This window comes from Symphalangus syndactylus, chromosome 10 (assembly GCF_028878055.3).
Source record: "Symphalangus syndactylus isolate Jambi chromosome 10, NHGRI_mSymSyn1-v2.1_pri, whole genome shotgun sequence".
NCBI classification, from domain to species: Eukaryota; Metazoa; Chordata; class Mammalia; order Primates; family Hylobatidae; genus Symphalangus; species Symphalangus syndactylus.
Genome location: NC_072432.2, coordinates 134,164,869 through 134,192,734, shown reverse-complemented (window position 1 = coordinate 134,192,734; position 27,866 = coordinate 134,164,869). Strand labels below are relative to the sequence as shown.

The 27,866-nt window shown below is 44.8% G+C and overlaps 1 protein-coding gene across 4 annotated transcripts in view; it reads right to left on the bottom strand.

Moving 5' to 3' along the window:
* Positions 1 to 7,702: 7,702 nt before the first annotated feature.
* The window catches only part of GINS4 (GINS complex subunit 4), a 39,432-nt gene continuing 19,268 nt past the window's right edge, over positions 7,703 to 27,866 (bottom strand). For 2 of the 4 annotated variants that reach the window (XM_063610998.1, XM_063610997.1), the window contains exons 8-9: positions 11,910 to 11,996; positions 7,703 to 8,970 (exon numbers count right to left, since the gene is read on the bottom strand). In XM_063610998.1, coding sequence (XP_063467068.1) covers positions 11,951 to 11,996 — 46 coding nt within the window. In that variant the 3' untranslated portion in view covers positions 7,703 to 8,970; positions 11,910 to 11,950. Of the gene's footprint in view, positions 8,971 to 11,909; positions 11,997 to 26,003; positions 26,778 to 27,866 lie in introns of those variants that run through there. The other 2 variants (XM_063611001.1, XM_063610999.1) reach the window with 1 other exon arrangement.

Sequence of the window (27,866 nt, the reverse complement as noted above, 5' to 3'; positions counted from 1 at the left end):
ACAACTTATCTTCCTTCCAAAGTCAACTTTAACATCTACAAAGACTTTGCCATTCATTAAGAGGTGAATCCATAACTCTCGACTGGACAACCAGCAACATCAATGCTCATTTCCAAGCACCAAAAGAAAAAGCCAAATAAAGTAAAATAAATATTATTTTTAAAAAATGTTTTCAATTGTGGTAAAATACGTAGAACCTAAAATTTATTATACCATCTTAATCAGTTCTTTTTTTTTTTTTTTTTTTTTGAGATGGAGTCTCACCCTCTTGCCCAGGCTGGAGTACAGTGGCACAATCTCAGCTCACTGCAACCTCTGCCTCCAGGTCCAAGCGATCCTCTCACCTCAGCCTCCTGGGTAGCCAGGATTATAGGCATGTGCCACCACATCTGGCTAATTTTTTTGGTAGGGGGAGAGGGGACGGAGTCTCACTCTGTCGACCAGGCTGGAGTGCAGTGGCGAGATCTCGGTTCACTGCAACCTCCACCTCCCAGTTCAAGCGATTCTTCTGCCTCAGCCTCCTGAGTAGCTGGGACTACAGGTGTGCACCACCATGCCCAGATAGTTTTTGTATTTTTAGTAGAGATGGGTTTTCACCATATTGACCAGGCTGCTCTTGAACTCCTGACCTTAGGTGATCTACCCACCTTGGCCTCCCAAAGTGCTGGGATTACTGACATGAGCCACTGGGCCTGGCCCATCTTAATCATTTCTAAGTGTACAGTTCAGTGGTGTTAAATATATTCTCATTATTGTGAATCTTCAGAAATTTTTTTATCAAGGCTGGGGGTGGTATCTAATGCTTGTAATTCCAGTTATTTGGGAGGCTGAGGCAAGTGGATTGCTCGAACCCAGGAGTTCAAGACAAAGCCTGGGAAACCTGGGGGAACCCAATCACTACAAAAAAGAAAGAAAGAAAGAAATTTTTCATCTTAAAAAATTGACATTCTATGCCTGTTAAAAAAAAATTTCATTTTTCTTCTCTCTACCCTCAATAACAACCATTCTACCACTCTACGTTCCGCTAATGGGAGTTTGAGTACTCTACCTCATATAAATAGTCAGTTTTTGTCTTTTTGTGACTGGCTTTTTTCACTTAGCACAGTGGCCTCCAGATTCTTCCATGTTGTGGCATGTGTCAGGGTTCCCTTTTTTTTTAGGGCTGATATTCCATTGAATGTGTGTATGTATTTATTTTGAGACGGAGTTTTTGCTCTTGTTTCCCAGGCTTGAGTGCAATGGCGTGATCTTGGCTCACTGCAACCTCCGTCTCCTGGATTCAAGAGATTCTCCTGCCTCAGCCTCCCAAATAGCTGGGATTACAGGCATGTGCCACCATGCCTGGCTGATTTTTATTTTATTGTATTTTTAGTAGAGATGGCATTTCACCGTGTTGATCGGGCTGGTCTCAAACTCCTGACCTCAAGTGATCCACCCACTTCAGCCTCCCAAAGTGCTGGGATTACAGGCATGAGCCACTGCACCTGGCCCCATTGTATTTGTATACCACATTTCCTTTATCTATTTGTCTGTTGATGGACATTTGGGGTTGATCCTGCTTTCAATTGTTTTGTGTATCTACCCTGAAGTGGGATTGCCCAATCGTATGGTAATTCTACACTCAATTTTTTTAAGTCTGGAGTTGGGAGGAGAGCTTTAGCTAGTGATATAAATTTGAGAGTCAGGCAGGGCACGGTGGCTTATGCCTGTAATTCCAACACTTTGGGAAGCTGAGGCAGGCAGATCGCTTGAACCCAGGAGTTCAAGACCAGCCTGAGCAATATGGTGAAACCCTCTCTCTAAAAAAAAAAAAAAAAAAATTAGCCAGCCATGGTGGCAGGAGCCTGTAGTCTCAGCTACTTGGGAGTCTGAGGTGGGAGGATCACTTGAGTCCAGGAGGTCGAGGCTGCAGTGAGCTGAAATTGCTTCACTGCACTCCAGCCTGGACTACCGGAGTGAAATCATGTCTCAAAAAAAAAAAAAAAAAAAAAAAGGCTGGGCACGGTGGCTCATGCCTGTAATCCCAGAACTTTGGGAGGCCGAGGCAGGCGGATCACGAGGTCAGGAGATCAAGACCATCCTGGCTAACACGGTGAAACCCGGTCTCTACTAAAAATATAAAAAATTAGCCAGGCATGGTGGCAGACACCCGTAGTCCCAGCTACTCAGAAGGCTGAGGCAGGAGAATGGCATGAACCCAGGAGGCGGAGCTTGCAGTGAGCCGAGATCGCACCACTGCACTCCAGCCTGGGCAACAGAGCGAGACTCCGTCTCAAAAAAAAAAAAAAAAAAGTTAAAAATAAATAAATTTGAGAGTCATCAGAATATGAATGGTACATATGTTGGATCAGATGAATACAAGAAAGCCCAGACTTAAGGAGAGACTTGGCAGTTAAGAGCAAAGTGAAGAAGACAGGTTGTTTCAGTCCAGATCTATACCATAGTCTTCAATTTGAAAGAAACACACTCTGCCAGGCGCAGTGGCTCATGCCTGTAATCCCAGCACTTTGGGAGGCCAAGATGGGTGGATTAGCTGAGGTCAGGAGTTGAAGACCAAGGCCTGGCCAACATGGAGAAACCCCGTCTCTACTAAAAATACAAAAATTAGCCAGGTGTGGTGGCGGGTGCCTGTAATGCCTGCTACTGGGGAGGATGAGGCAGGGGAATTGCTTGAACTGGAGAGGTGGAGGTTGCAGTGAGCCAAGATCGCACCTTTGTTCTCCAGCCTGGGCAACAAGAGTGAAACTCCGTCTAAAAAAAAAAAAAGAAAGAAAGAAACACACTCTATTTTGCCAATTTATGATGAATTGATTGTGACAAGTTGGTTAAGAGACTCAAACCAACAAGGGACACTGATACAAAAAGGCTTATTTATTATTTTGGGAGGATTGAAAATGCAAAATTAACTGGAATGGTAGAATTAGTAGGTCAGCTCATACTTTCAGCAGTAGGAAAGTCTACATACTTGGAAAATCAAATCAACATCAGTTGATTGTTTGTTTGCTATAAGGTTTTTTAAAAAAGAAACAAGGAAATGTGTGGCTCCCAGGGCTCTGGCAATGGGCTCTACTCGCAAAGTTCTGCTTGCACCTGCCAAGCAGTGGATAAAAGTTGGCAGAGCAGACCATCCTCTTGGATGACCATGATACACTATTTCTCTTAGCCGGGCTCCCCACTTTCTGAAATTCACACTCAGCTACCATTACCACCTCCCGTGAGACTATAGTTGCCTTCCTGGGGTTCCCATGGAAAGAAAACAGGAGCTTGTACATTATTTTAACAATTCAAAAAGTCTAGTAGAATTCACACATTTACCTGAAATAAGGATACTTAAACAGACTAAAATGTAATTTTTTGCGGATATCCACTCATATGTTAGGGACTCACTTCGAGATCAACCCCAACAGAAAGTTTTCTCTGATTCCCTTAGGAGCTCATTCTCTCTCTTTGGGTGCCTCTAATATTGTTTACTTTCATTATTTATTCATATGTCTGTCCCCTAACCAGACCGTAAATTTTGATTTATTCATCTTTCTGGTTTTTTTTTTTTTTTTGAGATGGAATCTCGTTCTGTCGCCCAGGCTGGAGGTGCAGTGGCGCAATCTTGGCTCACTGCAAGCTCTGCCTCCCGGGTTCACGCCATTCTCCTGCCTCAGCCTCCCAAGTAGCTGGGACTACAGGCGCCCACCACTGCGTCCGGCTAATTTTTTTTGGTATTTTTAGTAGAGACGGAGTTTCACTGTGTTAGCCAGGATGGTCTCGATCTCCTGACCTCGTGATCCGCCCACCTCGGCCTCCCAAAGTGCCGGGATTACAGGCGTGAGCCACCACGCCCAGTCGATTTATTCATCTTTCGGTCACCAATTGGCATATATAGTAGTTGCTCAATAAATGTTTGTTGGATGAGTGAAAACTACGTGATGACCACCAGAAACTAGACAAATTATGCATACATCTGATGAATAAAATTATAAACTAAACTAGTACTTAATGCACAAAGTTTGATAGACAATACTTGGGGTATGTGGGAAAATGAAGGTGTTCTTTTTTGTTTTGTTTTGTTTTGAGATGAGTTCTTACTCTGTCACCCAGGCTGGAGTGTAGTGGTACAATCTCAGCTCACTGCAACCTCTGCTTCCTGGGCTCAGGCGATCCTCCCACCTCAGCCTCCCAAATAGCTGTAACCACAGGTGTGCACCACCACACCTGGCTATTTTTTAATTTTTTTGTAGAGACGGGGTTTCTCCATGTTGCCCTGGCTGGTCTTGAACTCCTGGACTCAAGTGATCCTCCCACCTTGGCATCTCAAAGTGCTAGAATTACAGGCATGAGCCCCCTTGAGTGGCCCAAAGGAATTCTTAACAGCAAAAATATCAGAGCTTATTGAATTTTTTTTTTTTTTTTTGAGACGGAGTCTCGTTCTGTCGCCCAGGCTGGAGTGCAGTGGTGCGATCTTTGCTCACTGCAAGCTCTGCCTCCCAGGTTCACGACATTTTCCTGCCTCAGCCTGTCGAGTAGCTGGGACTACTGGTGCCAGCCACCATGCCCAGCTAATTTTTTTGTATTTTTTACTAAAGACGGGCTTTCACTATGTTAGCCAGGATGGTCTCATCTCCTGACCTCGTGATCCGCCTGCCTCAGCCTCCTAAAGTTCTGGGATTACAGGCGTGAGCCACCGCGCCCAGCCCAGCTTATTGAATTTTAACATTACCTAGATGGGAAAGGTGGTAATAAATTAGACCAGTTCATCTTCGTCTGGACCTTTCAGAGGTCAAGGGAGCCCTTGACCACTTTTTATTTTTTTGAGATTATTCCTACATTAAAAAAAAAAAAGAATTACAAGATTACAACTGTGGCATATGGTACATGTGTATATTTCCAAAACTGACAATTTTAACAGAAAAAGGGGCAGTACACACAATTGTGCTACTTACAAGATAAAGCTTTATAAAAATGTCAAATATTATTTCAAAGTGCAAAGCAGGCTACATGAGATGCATCTCTGGCTATGAGATGCAAATGTGAAATTTGGAGGTGAATGATGAGCAACATCTTTCTTTCTTTCCTTTATTTCCTTCCTTCTTTCTTTCCTTTCTCTTTCTTTCCCTCCCTCCCTCTCTTTCTTTCTTTCTTTCTTTTCTTTCGCCTTGCCTTCTCTTCCCTTCCCTTCCCTTCCCTCCCCTCCCCTCCCCTCCCCTCCCCTTCCTTTCCTTTCCCCTCCCTCCCTCCCTCTCTCTTTCTTTCTTGACAGTCTCACTGTCGCCCAGGTTGGAGTGCAATGGTGACATATCGGCTCACCGCAACCTCCACCTCCTGGGTTCAAGCGATTCTCCCACCTTAGCTGCCTGAGTAGCTTGGATTACAGGCAACTGCCATCATGTCCGGCTAATTTTTGTATTTTTAGTAGAGACGGTGTTTCACCATGTTGGCCAGGCTGATCTTGAACTCCTGACCTCAGGTGATCCACCCGCCTCTGCCTCCCAAACTGCTGGGATTACAGGCAGGAGCCACTGAGCCCAGCTGAGCAGCATCTTTTTTCAATCCTGTTAGTTCTCTCTGTAGTTGTATGTGTAACTTAATTTGGAGATAGCATCAAAAGTCTAGGTCCCGGCCGGGCGCAGTGGCTCACGCTTGTAATCCCAGCGCTTTGGGAGGCCGAGGCAGGCGGATCACGAGGTCAGGAGATCGAGATCACAGTGAAACCCCGTCTCTACTAAAAATACAAAAAAAAAAAAAAAAAAAAAAATTAGCTGGGCGTGGTGGTGGGCGCCTGTAGTTCCAGCTACTCGGAGAGGCTGAGGCAGGAGAATGACGTGAACCCGGGAGGCAGAGCTTGCAGTGAGCTGAGATTGCGCCACTGCACTCCAGCCTGGGCGATAGAGCGAGACTCCGTCTCAAAAAAAAAAAAAAAAAAGTCTAGGTCCCAGGCCCTCTCTAAATGTGACACCTGGTCCACGTGGTCTCCCAGCACTTCCCCTTTCCAGTGCTAGGCCATGATGATGAGATGGATTTCAGAAACTCTAATGTCATTAGAAATACATTACCATATATCTCAGGAGTACATCACTTCTACAGCTGGCTACTCATCTTTTCTGTTGATTTTTACTAGCTTGAATTTGAAAGCAACCCCTAACTCTGACAGCATGCTCTATAAGTCCACCTGCCCTATTCATGATCAACCCTTAATGGAGTCAGGCCTTCTAGAAGGCAAGGGAGAAACAGTAGTGATTGCAATAGCTCCCGTCATCAGATGAGGAAGCTGCAGCTGTGTCCACACTGTTCCTGGAAGCCTGTGTGTTTGGCTCCTTCTGCCTTTACCCTGTTAGCCACCTGGCAGGGCACCCTGGCTGTTTTTTTCGAGAGTCAGGTGGGGCAGGCCCTTCAGGGAAAAAAAATGAAGTGGCCGGGTGGGGTGCCTCACGCCTGTAATCACAGCACTTTGGGAGGCCAAGGTTGGGTGGATCACTTGAGGTCAGGAGTTCATGACCAGCCTGGCCAACATGGTGAAACCCCGTCTCTACTAAAAATACAAAAATTAGCTGGGCATGGTGGCAGGCACCTGTAATCCCTGCTACTCAGGAGGCTGAGGGAGGAGAATCGCTTAGCCATGAGGCAGAGGTTGCAGTGAGCCAAGATAGTGCCACTGCGCTCCAGCCTGGGCGACAGAGCAAGATTCTGTCTCAAAAAAAAGAAAGAAAAAATAAAGCGAATGTTGCTTGCTCAGCCTCAATACCTGCCATTGGCATAAACAAATGTAGTCCAAGAAATCAAGTATCAGAAGAGATAAAAGTGTACAAAAAGAAATCTTTTATTTAAAATTTGTCATCTATGAATAATAATCGAAGAATGAAGAGTCCCTGAAAAGAGGTTAAAGCCTTCCAACATCTAAAGCTCTCAGAACACTGTAAATTGAAGCTAGAGGCACACTTGGCACACATTCTCATGTATTATTCTAATCCATATGTTCTGAGCTCCAGAGGGGTGGCCAGCCTGGGGCCGGCTGTGTCCAAGGCTGACTTGTCCTCACTTTCTCCCATCCTGGGGGAGGCAAACACTTCAGTGGACGCTTTCAATACCGGACCATCAATACATAATGGGGAGCCATGGGGGCCGTGGGAGCAAAGGTCAGGCTTCTGGGTCTAGGTAAATTGCACTCAAAAAAGTAGTAGCAGCCGGGTGTGGTGGCTCACGCCTGTAATCCCAGCACTTTGGGAGGCCAAGGTGGGAGGATCACGAGGTCAGCAGTTTGAGACCAGCCTGGCCAACATGATGAAACCCTGTCTCTACTAAAAATACAAAAAATAGCAGTGCATGGTGGCAGGTGCCTATAATCCCAGCTACACGGGAGGCTGAGGCAGGAGAATCATTTGAACCCAGGAGGCGGAGATTGCAGTGAGCTGATATGGCACCATTGCACTCCAACCTGGATGACAGAGTGAGACTGCATCTCAAAAAAAAAAAAAAAAAAAAAAAAGTAGTACCCAGGCACCATGGCTCACACCTGTAATCCCAACACTCTGAGTGATCCTTAGGCAGGAGGACCAGTTGAGCCCAGGAGTTCAAGACCAGCTTGGACAACATGATGAGATACTGTCTAAAAAATAATAATAAAAATTAAAATTAAAGTGTACTAAACTACTGAAAATAAGTGTTTTTAAAAGTACCCGTATTTTGAAATGAACAGAGACAGAGTTCCCCACACTTTTATATGATGAAGAGGGAGAAAAAGTGTTTATTCTATCAACTGTTGAAGATGCTTTAATGAACATTCCTTTTGGCAAAAGTGGAATAAGCCAGACTATTTCAAGTTGCCAGGAAACTAGCCCTTCCCAGATGGAGAGGAAAGTAGAAGGGCAAAGTTCTCTTTCCCATCTTTAACGTAAAGAAACCCTCCCCAACCTCTGCAATATACACACAAACACACACGCGCACGCACACGCGCGCACACACACACCACCCATGGTCCTTAGACACTGTCTGCTAAGCCCTTTCAACAATTACATATAAGTACTTTATTTGCATTTCTTCTGTTTCCCCACTCCGTTCCCAGAATCTTCCTAAAGAAAAACCTCATCCCTTGTAGTCAGGAAGTGAGAGAAGAATGCAAAGCATTCGAGGCCTTCTGCAGGGACTAGGAGTTGAATCAGTCCTGTTTCCCCATTATGAATTCAGGAGCAAGAAAACAGATTGAGCAAAGTTCCCCGACATAGGAAACACGCACGTCCTGGACAAGAAATCACGCTTTGCCTAGGTGGAAAAGGCAGGTGCAGAGGGCTCAGCCTGCCTTCTGATGAGCAGGACGGCGAATCCGGCACCCAGCTGTAGTTTTGCCTTTGATTACTGTCCCCGAAAGGCCGCTGAGCACGCTCTAAAGAGAAGCAGAACAGGACGGTGGCCCGCGGGGCCAGGGGACTCGGCGGCAACACCACCTGGAAGGCGAAGGTGACCCTCTCACCTCCGCGGGGACCCGGCTTTCCAACACAGGGCTCTTGTTGGAAGGAGCCCGAGGCATCCAGGGGGTGCGCATCTGCACCGCCCGCTTGTCCCCACTGGCTCGCACGGTGCCCCGCAGGAAGCCCCTTCAGGGCACACGGCTGCAGGCTCGCCCCCGAGAGTGCGGGCATCCCTGAATACCTCATAGTCCCTCCCGGGGCGCAGCAGCCCCGGGCGTGGGGGGCGGTTCTGCAGCAGGAGGAGGCCGGGCCAGGGAGGCTGCACGTGGGACACCGGCCCTCTTCAGGCTCTGCCCGCAGTGGCTTCAAACCAGTGCACCGATACCAACGACAGCCCCTTTGCGTCTGCGAACACAACTTGCTTCTTGGGTCGCTGGGGATCAGGAGGTCGTGCCAGGCAGGGGCGGGACAACCGAGGCCGCGGCGCCCCTCTGGGAGGCCGCTGGGGCTGCAGAAGAGGTGCGCTGCCGCAGAGGCAGAGGTGCATAGGGCGGCGCGCTGAAGGCGGCACGGGGACCTTGGCAAAAAGGAAGGAAGCTCTGTTGAGGGCGCAGAAGGACGGCACATTCCCACCTGCAGCGCAGCCCGCCCTTCCCTGCGCTCTCCCGGGCTCGCCCACCCCACGGTGTCCCCTGAAACTGGAGAAGAAGAGGCACTGGCAAGAAGAGAAGTGCAAGAAGAACCACGTGGCACCGTCGATTCCTGGAGGCCGGCGTGCTTACCCCACTCCACTCCAGGGGCAGGCGTGGCAGGGGTGTCGCTGCTCCTGTCTGAGAAACAGCTTTCCAGCGGGAATTATTTATTTGTTTCCGAACCGCCGCGCTGAGGCATTACTGCCGAGAGGCAGCCAATCAGAAGAGCCTTTCATGATTAACCAGTGGGTTGGAGAAAGGAAAAGGATGTGGCTACAGGTGTGACTCAGTAGGTCCCAGCTACTCGGGAGGCCAAGGTGGGAGGCTCGCTTGAGCCCAGGAGTTAGGAGACCAGCTTGGGCAAGATGGCGAGATCCCATCTCTAGGAAGAAAGAAAGAAGAAGAGAAGAAGAAGAAGAAGAAAGGAAGAAGAAAAGAAGAAGAAGAGGAAGAGGAAGAAGAAGAGAAGAAGAGGAAGAAAGAAGAAAGAAGAAGAAGAAGTGTGACTCAGACATTTTGCCTCAGGCCACCAGCACGTCACCCGGGGCAGCATTTGGGATCACTCTGGGGTCACCAGTGATGGGGGTCTGTGATCAGGACAGGAGGGACAACAGGGACAATGCTGAAAGTGGAAACCCTCTTAGCTGTGGAATAGACGGGATTTGTGTTTGTTTGTTGTATTTATTATTATTATTATTATTATTATTGAGACTCGCTCTGTCGCCCAGGCTGGAGTGCAGTGGCCTGATCTTGGCTCACTGCAACCTCCGCCTCCCGGGTTCTAGCGGGTCCTGCCTCAGCCTCCCTAGAAGCTGGGACTACAGGTGTGTGCCACCACGCCCAGCTAATTTTTTTTTGTTTGTTTGTTTGAGACAGAGTCTCGCTCTGTCGCCCAGGCTGGAGTGCAGTGGCGCAATCTCGGCTCACTGCAAGCTCCGCCTCCCGGGTTCACGCCATTCTCCTGCCTCAGCCTCTCTGAGTAGCTGGGACTACAGGCGCCCGCCACCACGCCCGGCTAATTTTTTGTATTTTTTTTAGTAGAGACGGGGTTTCACCGTGGTCTCGATCTCCTGACCTCGTGATCCGCCCGCCTCGGCCTCCCAAAGTGCTGGGATTACAAGCGTGAGCCACCGCGCCCGGCCGCTAATTTTTTATATTTTAGTAGAGATGGGGTTTCACGGTGTTGCCCAAGCTGGTCTGAACTCCTGAGCTCAGGCAATCCACCCACCTCGGCCTCCCAAAGAGTTAGGATTACAGGCGTGAGCCACCGTGCCCAGCCTGTTTGTCGTATTTATTTACTTTAATTATTTTTCTTTTAATAGAGATTTGGTCTCACTGTTGCCCAGGCTGGTCTTCAAATCCTGGGCTCAAGCGATACTCCCACATCAGCCTCCTAAAGGGCTGGGATTATAGGCATGAGCCCCCGTGCCCAGTTCCACCAGTAGCCTTGAAAAGTTGCCCTTTTGGCCGGGACAGTGGCTCATGCCTGTAATCCCAGCACTTTGGGAGGCCAAGGCAGGTGGATCACTTGAGGTCAGGAGTTGGAGACCAGCATGACAGCACAGTGTAACCCTGTCTCTACTAAAAATACAGAATTAGCCGGGTGTGGTGGCACACGCCTGTAATCCCAGCTACTTGGGAGGCTGAGGCAGGAGAATCGCTTGAATCCGGGAGACAAAGGTTGCAGCGAGCCGAGATCACGCCATTGCACTCCAGCCTGGGGGACAAGAGCAAAACTCTGTCTCAAAAAAAAAAAAAGTTGCCCCTTTCCCATATCTTCACCATAATTAAAAACGATCAAACTAAGATATTTGTCAATATGACAGGTGTAAAAATGCATCTCATGATTGTTTTGGTTATATTTTTAAAAGAAAATGGCAGGTAGGATTTTTTTCATATATCATTGGCCATTTCCATTTCGTTCTCAGTGAATGACATATTCAAACTTTTCACCAATTTTTAAATTAAGCCATTTGTATATTTTCAATGATGTAGGTATTAGTAGCTCTTGGTTAATTAATGATATTAATTGGTTCAAACCTGTGCACCGATGCCAACAACAGCCCCTTTGCATCTGCAAACACAACTTGCTTCTTGGGTCACTGGGGATCAGGAGGTCGTGCCAGGCAGGGGTTAATGATATCAACTAAGTGGATTATCTGTTTGGAAGAAAATAAGTGTAGATCCCAATCTCACAACAAAAATAATTTAAGAGCTTAATAAAAAAATAAAACTGGCCGGGTGCGGTGGCTCACGCCTGTAATCCCAGCACTTTGGGAGGCCAAGCTGGGCAGATCACGAGGTCAGGAGATCGAGACCACCCTGGATAACACGGTGAAACCCTGTCTCTACTAAAATACAATAAAAAAAAAAAAAAATTAGCCGGGCATGGTGGCATCCGCCTGTAGTCCCAGCTACTCGGGAGGCTGAGGCAGGAGAATGGCGTGAACCTGGGAGGCGGAACTTGCAGTGAGCTGAGATCGCATCACTGCACTCCAACCTGGGCGATAGAGCGAGACTCCATCTCAAAATAAAATAAAAAACTGTAAATTATAAGGAAGAATTATAGGACAATATTTGCATAATTTGGGGGTGGGAGAAATTATATATGGCATGATAAACAAAATCAACAGGTAAACAAAAGACTGGGGAAATGTGTTTACAAAATACCGACCAACCAAAATGATGTTACTTCTTCTTGAGTCTGTTTTGCTTATATTTTCTGAGAGAATCATCCATTTCCTTTAAATGTTAAACTTACTATAAAGTTAAGTACAGTGTTATTCTAGTTATTAAAAAGCCTCAGTGGGGTGCAGTGGCTCACCTGTGTAATCTCAGCATTCTGGGAGGCCAAGGCCGGGGGGATCACTTGGGCCCAGGAGTTCGAGACCAGCCTGGTGAAACCCCATCTCTACAAAAACATACAAACATTAGTGAGATGTGGTTGTGCGTGCCAGTTACTCCCAGCTACTCAGGAGGCTGAGGCAGAGGATCGCTTGAGCCCAGGAGGTGGAGGCTGCAGTGAGCTGTCATTGTGTCACTGCACTCCAGCCTGGGCAACAGAGCCCTCTTATTATTCCTAATATGCTTTATCTGTGTTTTCTATATTTTTCATGGTCAGACTTGAATTTTTTTATTTATTTGTTTTTCAGTTTCTTAGGTATATTGATTTCCTTGTTGCCTAGTTAAGTATTTTGTTTTCATTTTATGATTTCCCCTTTCATTTTTCTACTGTTTCTCCCTTCTTCAGTGGAATGCTCAGTTTCCTTTATTTTTAATCTTTTGTGTTTCCCAACAAATGCATTTGAGATTGTATTTCTCTACAAAGAAAACCTATACATTTTAAGACAGTGCTTTATTGCTAAACAGGCTGTCATTTGCATATTTGTTTTCTCTTTGACACAAGAATTATTTTCAAGAGTGCTATAAAAATTTGTAAGAGATCATATTGGGAGGAGGATATCTTTTTCATGTTGTCTTTAAGTTGTATTGAGAGCCTAACCTTCTTCCTATGTAACAAATTCTTATGGATCTCTGCTTTTTGCTGAACAATGTGTTAGGTGCTGAAGCACGAAGGTAAACAAAACTGGTAAGATTGCTGACCACAAGAGACTTGCTTTCTAGCATTCACAGAATGTGTTTTTTTTCTTTTTTTTTTTTTTTTGAGACAGATTCTTACTCTGTTGCCCAGGCTGAAGTGCAGTGGTGTGATCTCAGCCCACTGCAACCTCCGCCTCTTGGGTTCAACAGATTCTCCTGCCTCAGCCTCCCGAATAGCTGGGATTAGCCGCCACCACGCCTGGCTAATTTTTGTATTTTTGGTAGAGATGGGATTTCACCATGTTGGCCAGACTGGTCTCGAACTCCTGACCTCAGGTGATCTGCCTGCTTTGGCCTCCTAAAGTGTTGGGATTACAAGCGTGAGCCACCACACCCAGCCGAGAGTGTGATCTTTACGACCTACATTTTGGGGGAATTTATTGAAACCTTCTTTCATGGCTATAGGTGATCCAATTTTTTAAAAAAGTATTTTCTCAGTTTGCTAAAATGTTCTCTCACTTCCTAAATCCTGAGAAAGGAGTTTTCAGGTCTCCTATGATGGTTGGGTTTTTCTCAAATTCTTGTGTTTCTGACAGTTTAGGGTTTATATATTGTAACACTATGTTGTTTGGTATGTGAAGGCTCACTACTATGATATCTTTTTGGTGATTTTGTCTTATATTAATGGTTGATAAACCTCTATTCTATTTAATGATTTTGCCTTTAAGTTTATATTGATTTTTCTATCTGACACCCCAATTTTGCTTTGTTAATATCAGTCTTTTTTTTTTTTGAGATGGAGTTTTGCTCTTTTGCCCAGGCTGAAGTGCAATGGTGCATGGTGCAATCTTGGCTCACTGCAACCTCCACGCCTGCTCACCCCCTACCCCAAATTCAAGCGATTCTCCTGCCTCAGCCTCCCAAGTAGCTGGGATTACAGGTGTGTGCCACCATGCCCAGCTAATTTTTTTGTATTTTTAGTAGAGATGGGGTTTCACTATGTTGGCCAGGCTGGTCTTGAACTCCTGACCTCAGGTGATCGACCCACCTTGGCCTCCCAAAGTGCTATGATTACAAGCGTGAGCCACTGCACCTGGCCGTTAATACCAATTTTTTTGATAGATTCATGTTATTATTTATTTTTTATCCACTTTCTACTATTTGAGGTGTGTGATTATTTTGAAGGAAGAGAAAGTAGCTGGATTGTTTTTCCAGATTTCTTTTTCTCTTGTTCTTGGTACTTTCAATAAGCTCTAGGTTTTCAACTGACTCTCATTGCATAAGAGTTGTTTTTCTCTATTTACGTTGGTTAATGCCAAGTATTTAGTTCAGCGTGATCCGGCATTGCTATCAAAGCAAATGTAGACTAAAAGAGCAGTTATTTAGACAGTTATTTAGATCTCTTTTTGTCAGGATTGTGTGCATTTATCTTGCACACTGAAACCCCCCCAAATCTGGCTAAACACACAACATATGTAAAAGTTTCAAAGACCCTAAAAACCTTTCACCCATAGAGACCTTGAGTTGGAAGAACATAGTGGACCAAAGTTAGACCTGGAAATGATCTACCATGATCTAAGCAATCTCACTGCTTAACATAGTTGGAAACCAGGCAGTTGGGCAGGCATTGCCTCTGTAGGTGCCATGGGAAGAGGCCAAGGTCAGAACTTATTTTTGTTGGACAAACAGTGTGGGGTCAGGGAAAGGTAACTGATTTTCTGAGTCAGAAGTGCTAGATCGCAAGCTTGGCCATACTGCCTGCCAGTGACTACGGAAATGCTGCAGCTTTTATATCTGAAAATGGGATAATGCTAACTGTCTATGTCAATGTATTGTTGTAAGAAGATGAAGACAACATTTTATACATCTTATATACGTGTGATACTCTGACTTCTCAAAACCTCTTTTTTTTTTTTTTTTGAGACAGGATCTCACTCTGACAACCAGGCTGGTGCACAGTGGTGCCATCTTGGCTCACTGCAACCTCCACCACCTCCTGGGCTCAAGTGATCCTCCCACCTCAGCTTCCTGAGTAGCTGGGACTACAGTCAAAAACCTTTTTTTTTTTTTTGAGACAGAGTCTCACTCTGTTGCCCAGGCTGGAGTGCAGTGGTGCAATCTCGGCTCACTGCAACCTCCGCCTCCCATGTTCAAGCAATTCTCATGTCTCAGCCTCCCAAGTAGCTGGGACTACAGGTGTGTACCACCAGGCCTGGCTAATTTTTATGATTTTAGTAGAGATGGCATTTCACCATGTTGGTCCGGCTGATCTTGAACTCCTGACCTCAGGTAATCCACCTGCCTTGGCCTCCCAAAGTGCTGGGATTACAGGCGTGAGCCACTGCATTCGGCCAATTTTTTGTATTTTTAGTATAGATGGGGTTTCACCATGTTGGCCAGGCTGGTCTCAAATTCCTGAAGTCAGGTGATCCGCCCACCTTGGCTTCCCAAAGTGCCAGGATTACAGGGGTGAGCCACCGCACCCGGCCTCAAAAACCTTTTAGTACTTTATTTTATTTTGTTTGTTAGAGACAGGGTCTGGCTCTGTTGCCCAGGCTGGAGTGCAGTGATGCAATCATAGCTCACTGCAGCCTCCAACTCCTGGGCTCAAGCCAGTCTCCTAAGCCTCCTGAGTAGCTAGGACTAAAGGTGCATGCCACAACACCAGGCTAATTTTTAAAATTTTTTGTAGAGATGGGGTCTTGGTATGTTGTCCAGGCTGATCTTGAACTCCTGGCCTCAAGCTATTCTCCCTCCTCAGCCTTCCAAAATACTGGGATTACAGGCATGAGCCACTGCACCCAGCCAAAAACCTTTTAATACTTCATCTCACTTTTTCCCTATAGTAAACTTTTTATGTTGGTATTATTATTAGCTCCAGTTTACAGATAAGGAAGTAATTTCTCCACAGCTGCTGAGTTAATAAAAATGTAGATTCTGGACCTGAGCTTCATTTTCTGACTCCAAGTCATAGGATCATTTCACTGTACCCTGCTCCTTGTGAAAATATTTTGAAAAACAAAAAGTGCCTCTCAATGTAAGGAATTAGTATTAATATTCTGGAAGAGATGTGTGGAACCATGCATAAATCTACGGAAGACTGCTGCATGCAGGCAGATTGGAAACTGGAAGGAAACTCCAGAGACTTTCTGATACCGCCCTTTGCAAATGTTGGGTGAGCAGCCACTTAAACCTTTCAGGACAGAAGAATATCTATTAATTTTTCTGTCGTGTCTAAGACTATAGCTCTTACAACCTTCTTTGGTAGACCATTCCAGCGCTGGGTTTGCCTTTTCTTCCTGACGCAGCATAGGCCTTTCTATTCTTCATAAATAGCTCTAGGTTTGGCTTTGTCACTTTACTGACTCATTTGTCCTTGTATATGTTCTGGGTATTCTGACTTAGATTAGAAAATTAGCTTGCTTTTTATAAGAATCCCAGTTTCTTTTCCATTGCTTTCTTCCTATTAGTCACCCAGGCTGGAGTGCAGTGGCACAATCACAGCTCACTGCAGCCTTGACCTCTTGGGCTCAAGCGATCCTCCCACCTCAGACTCCTGAGTGTCTGGGACCACAGGCTAATTTTGTGTAGACATAGGGTCTCACTGTGTTGCCCTGGCTGATCTCAAACTCCTGAGCTCAAGTGATCTTCTGGCCTCGGCCTCCCAAAGTGCAGGGATTACAGGGGTGAGCCACTGGGCCTGGCCAACTTTTTTTTTTTTTTTTTTTTTTTTTTTTGAGACAGAGTCTCACTCCATCACCCAGGCTGGAGTGCAGTGGCACCATCTCGGCTCACTGCAACCTCCACCTTCCGGGTTCAAGTGATTCTCCTGCCTCAGCCTCCCAAGTAGCGGGGACTACAGGCAGGCATCACCACTCCCAGCTTTTTTGTATTTTTAGTAGAGATGGGGTTTTGTCATGTTGACCAGGCTGGTCTTGACCTCCTGACCTCAAGTGATCGGCCTGCCTCGGCTTCCCAAAGTGCTGGGATTACAGGCGTGAGCCACACGCCCAGCCTGAATTTTGGTTTTTCAACATTCATTCTAAAAACCCAACTTGATTAATTCCTTCCCTCTTCCTTTCTTACCTTTCCTCCTGAATTTTTTTATCCCACAAAATTAATTTGTTTCTAAAAGCCAGAATGAAATTGGATCATGAGATCTTGTTTATGAACACAGGCAAACTGCTGGTCTCCTCCCAGGTCATCATGACCCATTCCTGGCTGTTCTGGTTAATCCACTAAAATTAAGCAGTTTAATTTTAAAGGTCACTGGAGTGTAGCCTAAGATGTCTTGGCTGGCTGTGAATGACAAGCAGTAAGGAAGGCCCAGGTTCCTATCTGATAGAGGATGGAGCGACTTCTTTCTTACAGTCTCTCGGGTGGGATGGATGTCTAAATCTATTGACTGGGCTGTCCACTGTTTTATCTTCTTCAGAGTCTCTTGCCTCGGCCACGTGCAGTGGCTCATGCCTGTAGCCCCAGCACTTTGTGAGGCTGGGGTAGGAGGATTGCCTGGGTCCAGGAGTTCAAGACCAGGCTAGGCAACATGGCGAAACCCCAACTCTACAAAAAATACAAAAATATTAGCTGGGCGTGGTGGTGCGTGCTTATAGTCCCAGCTACTTGAAAGGCTGAGGTGGGAGGATTGACTGAGCCTGGGAGGTTGAGGCTTCAGTGAGCCATGATTGTGCCACTGCACTCCAACCTAGGCAACAGAGTGAGACCCTGTCTCAAAAAAGGAAGGAAGGAAGGAAGGAAGTCAGGAAAGAAGGAAAGAAGGAAGGAAGGAAGGGGCTTGCTTCATGTTCAGGGAACACTTCTTTTGACGTAAGTGGTTTTATTCTTCTTTGGGCCTTTTAAAAACAAACTGTTTAGCGTTCCTCTAAAAATTCTTCAAATTTAAAGAACAGGCCGGGCGCGGTGGCTCACGCCAGTAGTCCCAGCACTTTGGGAGGCTGCTGAGGCAGGTGGATCACCTGAGGTCAGGAGTTCGAGACCAGCCAGGCCAACATGGTTGTATTACAGTTCTCTAGAAGGATAGAACTAATAGGAGATATATATATATATCATATATATGAGTTTATTAAGTATTATTAACTCATATATATATATCATATATATGAGTTTATTAAGTATTATTAACTCATATATATATCATATATATGAGTTTATTAAGTATTATTAACTCATATATATGTATCATATATATGAGTTTATTAAGTATTATTAACTCATATATATATATATGAGTTTATTAAGTATTAATGTATACAATCACAAGGTCCCACAATAGGCCATCTGCAAGTTGAGGAGCAAGGAGAGCCAGTCTGAGTCCCAAAACTGAAGAACTTGGAGTCCAATGTTCCAGAGTAGGAAGCATCCAGCATGGGAGAAAGATGTAGGGTGGGAGTCTAGGCCAGTCTCTCCTTTTCACGTTTTTCTGCCTGCTTATATTCACTGGCAGCTGACTAGATTGTGCCAACCAGATTAAGGGTGGGTCTGCCATCCCCAGCCCACTGACTCAAATGTTCATCTCTTTTGGCAACACCCTCACAAATACACCCAGGATCAATACTTTGTATCCTTCGATCCACTCAAGTTGACACCCATTAACGATCACAATGGTGAAATCCCATCTCTACTAAAATACAAAAAAATTAGCCTGGTGTGGTGGCACCTGCCTGTAATCCCAGCTACTCAGGAGGCTGAGGCAGGAGAATCGTTTGAACCCAGGGGGTGGAGGTTGCAGTGAGCCGAGATCGGTGCCACTGCACTCCAGCCTGGGTGACAACGAGACTACATCTCCAAAAAAAATAATAATAATAAATTTAAAAAAATTTAAGAACATATTTACATTTTCTTTCTGTTCTCCCCTACTTAGGCTAAAGAAGCCTTTTCTGCACTAGGCCCATTTTCTAGACATGTTATTGTTTTGCTCAGTCATTTAACTCCACCATCAAGAAGGAAGCACAAACACTAACATTTTATTGGTGGTTATTTTAGGATGGTGAAATGTTACGTGATTTTTTTCTTCTCTCAGTTTTTCTAAAATATTGACAATGGCATATATATTTTAGTAATTTAAATAGTTATTTAAAGTTAAAACTAAAAGCTATAGGGCCAGGCATGGTGGCTTACACCTGTAATCCCAGCACTTTGGGAGGCCGAGGTAGGCAGATCACAAGGTCAGATCACAAGTTTGAGGCCACCCTGGTCAATATGGTGAAACCCTTTTAAAATAAAAAATCAGCCAGGCATGGTGGCAGGCACCTGTAGTCCCAGCTATTCGTGAGGCTGCGGCAGGAGAACTGCTTGAACCCGGGAGGCAGAGGTTGCAGTGAGCCGAGATCGTGCCACTGCCCTCTAGCCAGGGCGACAGAGTGAGACTCCATCTCAAAAACAAAACAAAACAAAACAAAACAAAACCAAACAAAACCAAACCAAACCAAAACAAAACAAAACAAAACTAAACTAAAATCTACAGCAAGTACTGTGGTTTTAGATCTAGAACAAATTAATAGACTAATGGAAATGAACAGCCAAACACATACACACACACACACACACACACACACACACACACGATACCATTAAAAGTCAGGAAGAAAGAATGGACTGTTCAATAAAACATACCTGAATGGGTCAGGCATGGTGGATCACACCCATAATCCCAGCACTTTAGGGGGATAAGGCAGGAGGATGGGTTGAGACCAGGAGTTTGAGACCCAGACTGGGCAACATAGTGAGAGTCTGTCTCTACAAAAAATTTAAAAATTAGCTGGACGTGGTGGTGTGTGCCTGTAGTCCTAGCTATTCAGGAGGTGGAGGTGAGAGAATTGCTTGAGCCAGGAGGACAGGGCTGCACTTCTGCCTGGGCAACAGAGTGAGACCCCTGCCTTTATACACAAATGTGTATATATACACACACACACATATATGTATGTGTGTATGTGTGTGTGCATATATATATATATATACACACACATATAAAATGGGAATAAAATGGGATGATTGGCTATCATATGGAGAAAAGTTCAATTCTTATATCACACCACATCCATTAATTTTAGGTGGATTAAATACCGAAATGTAAAAAAGCAAAACTAAAGTTTTGGAAGAAAATATTGGAAACTTGATTTATGTCCTTGGGATAAGACTCCTTAAGTAATATATAATAACCGAAGACCATGAAGAAAATTGACTCCATTCAGTTGACTACTTCTGTGGGATAAAAGGCAAAATAAAAAGAGCTAGGCCGGACACGGTGGCTCACAGCTGTAATCCCAGCAATTTGGGAGGCCAAGGCAGGCAGATCACTTGAGCCCAGAAGTTCGAGACCAGCCTGGGCAACGTGGCAAAACTCTGTCTCTACAAAAAATACAAAAAATTAGCTGGGTGTGGTGGTGTGCGTGTGTAGGTGGTGCGCATCTGTAGCCACTCAGGAGGCTGAGGTGGGAGAATCACGTGCCCCTGCACTCCACCCTGGGCGACTGAGACCCTGTCTCCAAAAAAAACTGAATGACACACCATAGAAAATATCTGCAATGCATGTGACCAACAACACAGGATTAGTATGCACAATATATAAAGTATATTACAATAATCCTACTTTATCCCTAGGCATGAATGAAATGACACATATACACGAGTATTAAATGCAGCAGTGGTTGTAGTAGCAAAAGTTTGGAAACAATCTAATCATTTCTAGGGAACTGGTTAAGTAAATTATAGTATATCCAGACAATAAGACTGCATCTAGCTTGGCCGGGCATCATGCCTGTATCCCAGCACTTTGGAAGGCTGAGGTGGGTGGATCACCTGAGGTCAAGAGTTCCAGACAAGCCTGGCCAACATAGTGAAACCCTGTCTCGATTAAAAATACACACACACACACACAAAATAGCTGGGTGTGGTGGTGCATGCCTGTAATCCCAGCTACTCAGGAGGCTGAGGCAGGAGAATTGCTTGAACCTGGGAGGTGAAGATTGCAGTGAGCTTAGATTGCGCCACTGAACTCCAGCCTGGGTGACAGAGCAAGACTCTGTCTCAAAAAAAAAAAAAAAAAAAAAAGATTGAATGTAGCTGAAAGAGAAAGCTAGGACATCACTTTACTCTTCTTCCAACTAATAACAACTTCTTTTTTAATATGCCACTGCACTGATTAATGTAATTATTGTTTTCACTCAGGTATCATTCTAGACTCTTCTGTCTTTAATATCCCACCCACCTCCAATCTAAATGGTTGTCCTTTCCTCTCAGACATGCCTATTGCTAACATTTTTTTCAAATCTGCAGTGTTACTTTTTATTGATACTAGTTCCTTGCTGAAATTCTTGAGTTCATCTTTTATCTCCACAAGCATGGTTGTTTTCCAGACTGTCTAGTAATTCCACTGTCTGGAGTACCTGTTTGTATTATCTGTTGCTTCTGTTGGTTCTCATTCACACTATCTTTTCTCCATATGTGCCTAGTTATCTTTATGCTAGACATTGTATTTGAAAAATTACTAATAGAAGTCATTTGAGGCCAGGCATCATGGCTCACACCTGTAATCTCAGCACTTTGGGAGGCCAAGGCGGGTGGATCACATGAGGTCAGGAGTTCGAGAGCAGCCTGGCCAACACAGGTGAAACCTCGTCTCTACTAAAAATACAAAAATTAGTGGAGTTACTGTGAGCCAAGATCACACCACTGCACTCCAGCCTGGGCAACAAAGTGAGATGTTATCTGTCCTCAGAGATGATTTTAGTTTACTTCTTGAAGGCACCAGCAATCTCTATAGCTTTAATTCAATTTATAATTTTGAGATTTTCAGGGCCATCTACATGATTCAAAGCTGGACTAACATCTGTGTGTGTGAGGGGTGGTTGACTTCTAATTCACTTTTACTCCTAGTTTCTATTATACAATGTAATACTATGTATTATTTATACATTTATATAATGTAATACTATGTAATATTTATACATTTATATAATGTAATACTATGTATTATTTATACATTTATATAATGTAATACTATGTAATATTTATACATTTATATAATGTAATACTATGTATTATTTATACACTTATACAATGTAATACTATGTATTACAATACATAGTAATTCTGCAAGGTGGTTTACCAGAACCCCCAGCGTTCATAGGCACTAAACTCTAGCATTGCCCCTCTAGTCCCACTGGGTTGGAGGTGCTTCATGATTTTTGTTCCACAGACCCCTTTGGTAGTCTGATGAAGCTATGACTCCTTCTCAGAACTATGTACCTATACATATACATTTTATATATGTACATTATATACATTTTATATGTACATATGTAGGTGTGTGTCAGAGTGTGTGTGTGTGTGTTTATTTGGAGACAGGGTCTCATTCTGTCACCCAGGCATGATCACGGCTCACTGCAGCCTCAACCTCCTGGCCTCAAGTGATCCTTCCAATTTAGTCTCCTGAGTAGCTGGGACTACAGGTGCGTGCCATCACGCCAAGCTAACTTTTGTATTTTTTGTAGAGATGGGGTCTATGTTGCCTAGGCTACTCTAGAACTCCTGGGCTCAAGTGATCCTCCCACCTTGACCTCCCAAAGTGAGAACAATATTTTTTAATGCATAAATAAAATATGTAATGTCAAACGAAATCTATTATGTTGAAATACAGTGATCAAAACATTAAAAAACAAATTTGCAATAACAGTAGTGCATGTGCTTCTTTATTAACGCGTTACATAACGTTCTGGCAACAGGTGTAATGATGACTGAAATTGTAAAATAGGAATGTAAATGACATTCTGAGATATCTGCAACAACTGTAAATGCGGTAGGAAGATATCTGATTTCTGCTGGTGACAAAGTCACAAGTACTGATAACATTACTGTGGCTTATCAGTACTTGGGACTTTGTTACCAACTGATAATATTACTGTGGCTTGGCTAGGCACAGTGGCTCATGGCTGTACCTCCAGCACTTTGGGAGGCCAAGACAGGCAGATCACTGAGGTCAGGAGTTCGAGACCAGCCTGGCCAATGGTTGCAGTGAGCCGAGATCGCGCCACTGCACTCCAGCCTGGGTGACACAGCGAGACTCCGTCTCAAAAAATGCACACACACACACACACACACACACATTACTATGGCTTGTTGCCTAGATTCATGATAGAAGGGAAATCTAAGCTTCATTTAGAGGTTAGTGCAAAAAAAATGTAATTTTTTTCATTTTTTTCTTAGCCAAGTTCATGAATCTTCTGAATTGCATGGCCCATGAAACCCAGATTTAAAATCGCTGCTTGAGGCTGTTGGAAGCACTGCCGTCTCTCAGCTACCACTTGACCTGGGCAAATGCTGTACTGACCCCTCTTTTTTTTTTTTTTTTTGAGACGGAGTCTCGCTCTGTTGCCCAGGCTGGAGTGCGGTGGTGCAATCTCGGCTCACTGCAAGCTCCGTCCCTTGGGTTCATGCCACTCTTCTGCCTCAGCCTCCTGAGTAGCTGGAACTACAGAAGCCCGCCACCACGCCCGGCTAATTTTTTGTAGTTTTAGTAGAGACGGAGTTTCAGTGTTCGCCAGGATGGTCTCAATCTCCTGACCTCGTGATCCACCTGCCTCGGCCTCCCAAAGTGCTGGGATTACACACGTGAGCCGCCGAGCCCGGCCTGTATTGACCTCTTTTGACTGTGGTCTTCTAGATCTTGGTGCAACAATTCCTCACTAGCTTGTTAGCTCCTTGATGGCTTTAGAAAAATGCTTTTTATGTTTCACCCAGTGTTTGTCTTCACTAAAAATGATCCATATGGCCTAGCCCCCCACTACAGCAGCAGAAGGCCCTGTACACTGCCAGGTTGCCTCTTCCTGCATGTCTACTACAAGGCCCTTGTTCCTTCTGGCTTGGATTTGCCCGCACAGCCGTGGCTCCTAACCCTCCAGTGTGACCTCCATTCTCCACAGTCACCAGAGGGACTTCTCTGTGAATTGGATTTCTAAAAACGTAAAACTGGGCTGGGTGTGCTGGCTCATGCCTGTAATCCCAGCACTTTGGGAGGCCAAGGCAGGCGGATCACTTGAGGTCAGGAATTCGAGACCAGCCTGGCCAACACAGACAAACCCCGTCTCTGCTAAAATACAAAAATTAGCTGGGTGTGGTGGCACATGCCTATAGGTCCAGCTACTCCAGAGGCTGAGGCATGAGAATTGCTTGAACCTGGGAGGCGGAGGTTGCAGTGAGTCAAGATTGTGCCACTGCACTCCAGCCTGGGTGACAGAGCAAGACTGCCTCAAAAAAAAAAAAAAAAAAGTAATAATAATAATAATAAATAATAAATACATAAAAATGTAAAACAGATTCTATCAGGTGGGTGCAATGGCTCATGCCATTTGGGAGGCTGAGGCAGGTGGATCACCTGAGGTCAGGAGTTTGAGACCAGCCTGACCAAAATGGTGAAACCCCATTTCTACTAAAAGTACAAAACTTAGCCGGGCGTGGTGGTGCATGCCTGTAATCCCAGCTACTCGGGAGGCTGAGGCAGGAGAATCACTTGAATCTGGGAGGTGGAGGTTGCAGTGAGCCAAGATCGCGCCACTGCACTCCAGCCTGGGGAACAAGAACAAAACTCTGTCACCCCCCGCAAAAAACAAACAAACACAAAAACTGATTATATCAAATATTAAAGTCTTTCAGAGGCTTCTAAATGTTTTCATGCAAAATTCATACATTTACATTTTAGCATGACAAATCAGACTCCTGAAGACTTTTGTCTGAAAACCTGTCTCCCCTGAGACTCCTATAAGACTCCTCCAAGACGGGAAATTGCCTCTCCTCCCATCCCCGAATCTTGTCTGATGCACGTGCCATGCCCAGCTCCTGGGAGTTTCCAGAGTACTGGATCCACCCTGTGGCTTCTGTGCCTTTGCACGTGACCTTTCTGCCTCCAGTAGTCATCCTCTCTGCCCTCCTCAGCCTGGCTCAGCTCTCCAGTGTTTCAAGTCTTGGCTTGGGTACCACCTCTTCTGGGAAGATTTCAGGACTTTTCCAGCCTTTGGAGTTCTTCCTGTGTTTTTTCATAATGCCCTCTGTTCAATCATTTTTTCTTTTCTTTTTTTTTTTTTTTTTTTTGAGGCATGGTCTAGCTATGTTGCCCAGGCTGGAGTGCAATAGTGCCATCTTGGCTCACTGCAATGTCCTCCTCTTGGGCTCAAACCATCCTCCCACCCCAGCCTCCTGAGTAGCTGAGACTACAGGCACATGTCACCACACCTGGCTTTTGTATTTTTGGTAGAGATGAGGTTTTGCTGTGTTGCCTAGGCTGGTCTAGAACTCCTGGGCTCAAACAATCTTTCCACCTTGGCCCCCCAAAGTGCTGGGATCACATAAGTGTGCCACTGTGCCCTGCCCATTCCTACCTTTATACAAGCATAGTATGCTGTGATTTGGTTTTTGTTGGTCTCCCTCGCTAGACTGTAAGCTGCTTTAAGACAGGGGCTTTCTTCTCTGAATCTGCAGCACATACCACAATGTCTAACCCCACCTTTTTTTTTTTTTTTTTTTTTTTTGAGATGCAGTCTCACTCTGTCATCCAGGCTGGAGTGCAGTGGCATGATCTCGGCTCACCTGCAACCTTCACCTCCTGGGTTCAAGCAATTCTCCTGCCTCAGCCTCACGAGTAGCTGGAATTACAGGCACCTGCCACCATGCCCGGCTAATTTTTTTTTTTGTATTTTTAGTAGAGATGGGGTTTCACCATGTTGGTCAGGCTGGACTTGAACTCCTGACCTCTAGTGATCTGCCTGCCTCGGCCTCTCAAAGTGCTGGGATTACAGGCGTGAGGCACCCCACCCAGCCAGCCTACCTGTTTGTTGACTAAAGTGAATGGAGTTATACCTGGCACCTGCTGTTGTTACTGGGTCACTTACCTGACCTGGCCACTCTTTTTAAACAAGTGCTGGAGTGAGATAACAGAAGACACTACACCTCCTGCCTTCATTACCACTTTTGCTTATGAATTTTCCTACTTAGGAATTCATGTGCTGCCAAATGGCTTATAAATCACTCATTCCCATACATGTTTTAAAAAGTGGGAACTTCAGGCTACTAATAATATATATCCAAGTTACTAATAATATGTACTTATATATCTTTTATGTAATTCTTCCCCAAATTTGGGGTAGCTTTTAAAATTAAGGCAAAATAGAAGATTTAAACTGTAGGTATCATAAGGAGATCAGAAACTATTTAAGGAAAGACACAAGGAAGCTGAGAGGGAGGCAGGGGGCACACAAAGTGGCTCTGAGTTCCTAGTAGGGAGGCCGGGAAGGGGAACAGATAGGACTCCTTTGTCTGATAAAATGACCCATAAAGTTTGAAGATATAAACTTTTACTTGCACTAAATTCTGAGAAAAATTTATTACAGGGATTCTTATATAGAAACAATGGATATGTAATAGATAATGCCTTCAGTTCTAATTTTCAGAAAACATGGAAATGTTTTTCACATGGCTGTCTCTTTGCTAAAAGCAAATAACTAATACATTCATCCAGAAATACTGACTTATGGGATCCAGTCTGATACAGAAGTAAAAGTTGGATGGCTGGGAGCAGTGGCTCATGCCTATAATCCTAGCACTTTGGGAGGCTGAGGTGGGTGGATTGCCTGAGCTCATGAATTCGAGATCAGTGTGGGTATCATGGTGAGACCCCATCCATATCTACAAAAAATACAAAAATTAGCTGGGCGTCGTGGTGTGCGCCTGTAGTCCCAGCTACTCCGGAGGCTGAGTCAGGAGAATTGCTTGGACTCCGGGAGGCAGATGTTGCCATGAGCCAAGATCACGCCACTGCACTCTAGCCTGGGCGACAGAGCGAGACTCCGTCTCAAAAAAAAAGTTGGAGAACCAAGAGAAATGGACTGAAGAAACAGCCCTTCGGCTCTCTCTTGTGTTAGTTGTCAAACTGTTGACAAGAGTGTGGGCAGCAGCCTACCCATGAGCTCACTAAAGAGGACCCAAAGGGTACACATGTTATGTTGTTGATTGGAGATCAGAAAGCTTTAGATACCAGAAGATGGCAAAGTTGATGATCTTCTACACAAACAAAGGAGGCCTGCTACAGTCTCACCTGGATTGAGGGCCAAATCACGCGTCCGGAGGTTGAGGGCAGCCATATCTACAAACAGAAGTGGGAGTGGACGGCACACGCTTTAACACGTGAAGCTGGGTGTAGGAGAGGCCATTTCTCACTGTTATTTTCATGACCTCTTCTGGAAGTGAGATTGCAGGCCGACCAGAAAACTGTGTGTGCCCAAATCACTCCAGTGTTTCTCATATGAAAACTTGTACACCTTACTTAATTCCCCAAATAATTTGGTGGGATTTTAACAAAGATAAAATAGTAAAACTGTAGGTATTAAAAAAGAGATCATAAGCCATTTAGGGAAAGAGAAAGGGCAATTTGACCAGGAAGCTGGGGTACCATGGTGAGCTGGCGCTTATCTCATAGGGTCGTTATGAGGATTAAATAATTCGTGGAAAGCAATTTTGCCTATTGTCCAAAACACAGATAAATATTAATCTCCTTTACTGTTTCCTTTTCTGTAGGCAATGAGTAACCAATGAAGCTGTTTTTTCAGACGGAGTTTCACTCTTTTTGCCCAGACTGGAGTGCAATGGCGAGATTTCCGCTCACTGAAACCTCCGCCTCCCGGGTTCAAGTGATTCTCTTGCCTCAGCCTCCCAAGTAGCTAGGATTACAGTCACCTGACACCATGCCCAGCTAATTTTCGTACTTTTAGTAGAGATGGGGTTTTACCATATTGGCCAGGCTAGTCTTGAACTCCTGACCTCAGGTAATCCTCTGCCTCTGCCTCCCAAAGTGCTGAGATTACAGCTGTGAGCCACTGTGCCCAGCCCACTGAAGCTTTTTAAGAGGCAATGAAATGGTCAGAACTCTGTTTAAGGAAAATTATAGGTTCAGTGATAACAGAAGCAGCAATTTGAAGTTTAAAAACATTTACATTTGAGCTGGCAACAACTTTGGGTCCCAAGTTGTTTTAAGCCACTTTAAGAGGCTTAAAACATTCATATGCAAATCTCTGAACCCAAGAAAATAACTTCCTCTTAACCCTAGGCCTGGCAGTTAGGAAAATTTTTTTTTGAGCCAAAGAATCTCATACTTTTAGGTTTACACTTAAGACATCTTCTCAGGATTAATTGTAAATTCCTTAGAGGCAAAAACAGTCATTTACTTTTATTCTTA